Raw genomic sequence first — 4476 nt, 5'->3', positions numbered from 1 at the left:
CACATGTAGGCTATTATAGAGGTTATATAAAAATATCTGTTAAATCTAACAACTCAAAATTAACATCAAATCTTATAAAAAATTAACTTAGGAGTTCTTAAAAACTAAATTAAGGTGTCGTAGTCTAAATAACAGTGCTCACAACTAACAATAACGGAAGAAAATACTTTAGTTATAGATTGTCAGACATGGCCCCTTGATTTGAGGCGATTGCTCATTACACATCTTTTTCCCTCTAATTTCGAATATAATTGTTGAAGAATTCCTAACTTTACTTGTTTTTGAGATCTTGGTGTTGGATCTTTTTACCTGCGGAACTTAATTCCCGCTCTACCCTATATTTCTTAGAACTTTTATTCGTACATGAAAAATTAAATTGGCATCCATAAACAAAGATAGGTGATTCAGTCATTTTGCCTTAAGGCAAGTTGCATAAACTTCCCGACATGTGTAAATAACCAACTTGATCAAAACTAATTGAATAATATAATTTAAGAGTTATTTATAAGTATCAGGAATATTTAGCCTGATAAACTGATACACGAAAATAAAAAATAGTTACAAAATTGCTATCACTTACAATTTACAATTGAGATCACTAATTTCAGAAATATTGTAAACTTTAGAAAAGTTTCAAATTTTTTAACAAAAATATTTTACTACATATAATTTTTATAGTCAGCAAAATATTTTTTTCATATTTTCATATTATCTAATTTAATAAATTTCAAGTGGTTTTCCATTCTCCAAATTTCCCTAATACTTCACTAATTTATGGATGGATATGCACTTAGAAATTTTTAAATTAGAATTTTTGATACAACTTTGAAAAAACATTAAGTGACATAAACAAATCATAAGAAAAAAATAAAAAATAACAATAATATTAAAGTAATACTAGTGAGTAACAATAATAACCATAACAATAACAAAGTATTCACAAATAATTAAAAAAAACATTTATGTTTAATATAGCAAATTCAAATTTATAAAAAAAATCACAGATATTTAACACGTTCTAAATCTTTTGACATTTTTTAAAAATGACATATGTAATTTTATTTGTATAAGCAACCAAATTTAAGTTAGAATATTTTTGTTATTATTATTGTATATAACTCATCTCGCTATTTATGTTTCTAGCCAATCTTCTTTTATCATATCTGAAGCTTTTTCTCCAATCATAATTGCTGGTCCATTTGAATGAGCAGTTGGTTCCTTAGGAAGAATACTGCTGTCTGCCACTCTCAGTTTGCGTATTCCATATACACGCAACCTATTATCAACTATAGCCTCGGGGTCATTGGCAGGTCCCATTTTGCAAGTTGCAACTTGATGATGCAAAGTGGCTGTCAATTGCCTGACGCAACACCGCCAATAATCATCACTACCAAATGGTATGTTTCTACAGCCCGGTAAAGGCCTTTCGTTTATTTTGGAGCCAATGCTTTGCATTGCTTCAGTATTAGAGATCTTGATTACATATTTAATACCTTCAACTAAGGTATCAATGTCTTGGTTATTGGGATCTGTGAAGTAGTTACCATACAATAATGGATACGACATAGGATCTTTATCTCGAAGTTTCATGTATCCTTTAGAATTTGGATGCACAAGCATTGGAAATGCTGTCCATGCATCAATGTTTTCGATAGGTTTAAAAACAGCATCATATATTTCTTGTTTTACGCTCATTCCTCTACTAACTCCAGTGCCGTAGTCTGAAGCCATTGTGCCTCCAATAAAAATTAACTCAATATCTGCATAATCTTCGGTTTCTTGGCTTTTATTAGTTTTAATAAATCCTAAGGCCTCAACGCCACCTATCATCGTCAATTGGCCTTTACCACCTAGCCAGGATATAACATTTTGAGGTTGTACCGCTTGTTTTACAATTAGACTTGAATGTGTTGTATTAACAGTAAAAGATAAACCGGGATAACAAATATGATCATACATTATTTGTCCAACAGGAAGATCCTTCACAACTTCAATTTCCATTTCTTCCAAATGTTCTTTTGGTCCAATGCCAGATAGCATTAACAATTGAGGCGAATGATACGTTCCAGCTGATATAATAACTTCTCTTCTAGCATAAGCTTTCAAATTTTTGCCATTTCTAAAAAATTCAACACCAATCGCCTCTAAGGAATCTGGATCTATAATAATTTTGGTTGCTTTGGTATTTGTTAATATATGTAAATTAGGACGACGCTTAACATCGTGCAAAAAAGCTTTAGCAGTACTACATCTGCGTCCATTTCTAATTGTTGCTTGTACATAACCAAAGCCAAACTGAGTTTTACCATGATAATCAATAATATCGTGTCCAAGTTCCAAAGCACCTTCCAAAAATTTATGGACGATTGGAGTACGATATGGAACATCTTCGACACTTAACGGTCCATCAAAACCATGGTAATAATCTTCACGATAAGCAATTTTTGCGGTTTCAGATTTTTTAAAGTATGGAAGCACGTCTTCGTATGACCAGCCAGGATTTCCTGCAGCAGCTAGTCTATCGTAGTCTATTCGATTTCCTCGATTTAAAATCATATAGTTGAGAACAGTAGTTCCACCTACAGCTTTACCTCGTGGCCAATAACATTGCTCATTTTCCATTCCTATAATTATATACAATTTATATCTAAATTCAAATTTCAAACATTTGCATTATTTTATGTAACTTCTTGTTGTGTTAAAATGAATTTGTGTGTTACTGTTTTCATGATTTAGGAGAAAACTCAAGTAATTGTTATGATTTGCGGTAACAGTTTTAATTGATTACCTAAACAAACTCCTTCTTGTGGTTCCATTTTATGTCCCCAATCATAACGAGATTTTTGAAAATAAGCCGCTAATACTGGAACTTCAGTTAATAACATTTCTCCTTTACCAGCTTCTATAACTAAGATCTTCCAACTTGAAATTTCAGATAAACGTCTTGCTAGGACGGAACCCGATGAACCAGCGCCAACAATTATAAAATCATATACCTCATCGGGATTTCTATGCAAATCTATAAAAAATAATACTTAGATTTGTGAAAATAAAATGCAAATTATTGATAAATTGCATAAACTTGACTAACAAAAAAAATATAATTAAACTAGGTGTAAGTAAAATTTTGCCTGAAGGCAAGTTGCACTCATTTCCCCATCGTGGAAATAAGAAATTAATAGATTAATTTATGGGGAATTCATAAGTATACCGAGTTGCTGTAAAATGAATAGTTTAAATATTATACGTTGCAAAACAATACCTACACAGATCCTAGTATAATATATGCACGGAATATTTTCTAAAAGCGCGGCCGATTAATCCAAACTTTAATTTATTTTTGAAACTACAAGTAACCACTTTTTGTAGGCCCATAATATTCTTGTTTAGAGTAGACCATAATCTCTAACATCAAAAAAAGTTTTATAAAATCCGTTGAAAAAATAATTCAACAATTAATTACGAAGAAACTTGCCATAAAACTCATCAACAAATTTCCCAAAATCTTTAGTTTTTGAATTTTTAAAATCCATTAAGGATCTTTGCCAAAAACGACGTGGACGAATAATTTTGCACATTTCTGCTGATCATAAAGAAACTGCTTGACCCATCGTAGCGCAAAATAGATAATCGCGAGTTCTTATCAAGTTACTCCAAATGACTTTTGCATGTTTGAAATCAGTGTAGCCGGTTTTCGAGAAAATGTCGACAAAAGGTGAAAAACGGCTTACTTATGCACACATACTTCCAAACTTGATGTCATTCGATTCAGAATGATTTTAAACTTGGCGAAAACCTACAACTAGAGAATCAAATTTTCTGGCTTAAAGAAAGAAGACTTAAATTTTTGCTTCGGTGAATTAAATATTCCACTTAAACTTAGTTTATTAATTTTCTTAAATAAATTCGTATCAAATACCATAATCTTCTTGCACCAAATTGAGAGCTTGAGTAACAAGAGTTTCCTTAATCAACTGAAATGGGTCGTTTAAGGAAACACCACCAACAGGACGTTGTTCAATATCCTGAGCTGCCGAAAATGTGTCGACAGCAACATCTTGCACTAAAGGTTCTAAGAAACAACAAGATTTTTTCACAATTAACAAAAACACTAAAGATTTCCAAACTGTCATTTTTTAGACAATGTTAACTTTCGGTATAATCATTTGCAATTGTAAACCAAAATCACCAAATGTTAACATCGGTTGTAAACATTTGCACTTGTAAATCTAAAACACTTGTGCAACGCTGCTGATGTGTTAATGCACTTTATTGACGTCGAAAAACATTTCTTTGCAAATAATGAGTTAGGTGTTTTTATTCTTTATTTACAGGTATGCGAACAACGGCTTAAAATTTATAAATAACGACTGATTAATTAATTGTATGCTTACTAACAAGAAAAATATGAACACAACACAGAATACAAATTTGGGCAACGCCTATTGTTAAATATTTAGGCGAGCAGCTAATTAT

The 4476-nt window shown here is 31.4% G+C and overlaps 1 protein-coding gene across 1 annotated transcript; it reads right to left on the bottom strand.

Annotated features, from left to right (window-relative positions):
- Window positions 1–1131: 1131 nt before the first annotated feature.
- LOC113373946 (glucose dehydrogenase [FAD, quinone]-like) lies at window positions 1132–4133 on the bottom strand. Its single transcript, XM_026614210.1, has 3 exons — window positions 3920–4133; window positions 2789–3019; window positions 1132–2624 (listed from the first exon to the last, which is right to left on the bottom strand). The coding sequence occupies exons 1-3, from the start codon at window positions 4131–4133 to the stop codon at window positions 1132–1134; spliced, it is 1938 nt and encodes a 645-aa protein (XP_026469995.1).
- Between the last annotated feature and the right edge of the window lie 343 nt (window positions 4134–4476).

Source organism: Ctenocephalides felis, unplaced genomic scaffold (genome assembly GCF_003426905.1).
Source record: "Ctenocephalides felis isolate EL2017-DRISC unplaced genomic scaffold, ASM342690v1 CF-g0.4_SCAFFOLD_01604, whole genome shotgun sequence".
NCBI lineage: Eukaryota > Metazoa > Arthropoda > Insecta > Siphonaptera > Pulicidae > Ctenocephalides > Ctenocephalides felis.
The sequence above is the reverse complement of the archived record's forward strand: the minus strand, read 5'-3'. Positions and strand labels throughout refer to the sequence as shown.

Coding starts and splice junctions, on each gene's coding strand:
- LOC113373946 (XM_026614210.1), bottom strand. CDS start 4,133: ATGACAGTTTGGAAATCTTTAGTGTTTTTGTTAATTGTGAAAAAATCT. Junction 3,020..3,919: donor TTTGGTGCAAGAAGATTATG/GTATTTGATACG, acceptor TATTTTTTATAG/ATTTGCATAGAAATCCCGAT. Junction 2,625..2,788: donor ACAAGAAGGAGTTTGTTTAG/GTAATCAATTAA, acceptor ATATAATTATAG/GAATGGAAAATGAGCAATGT.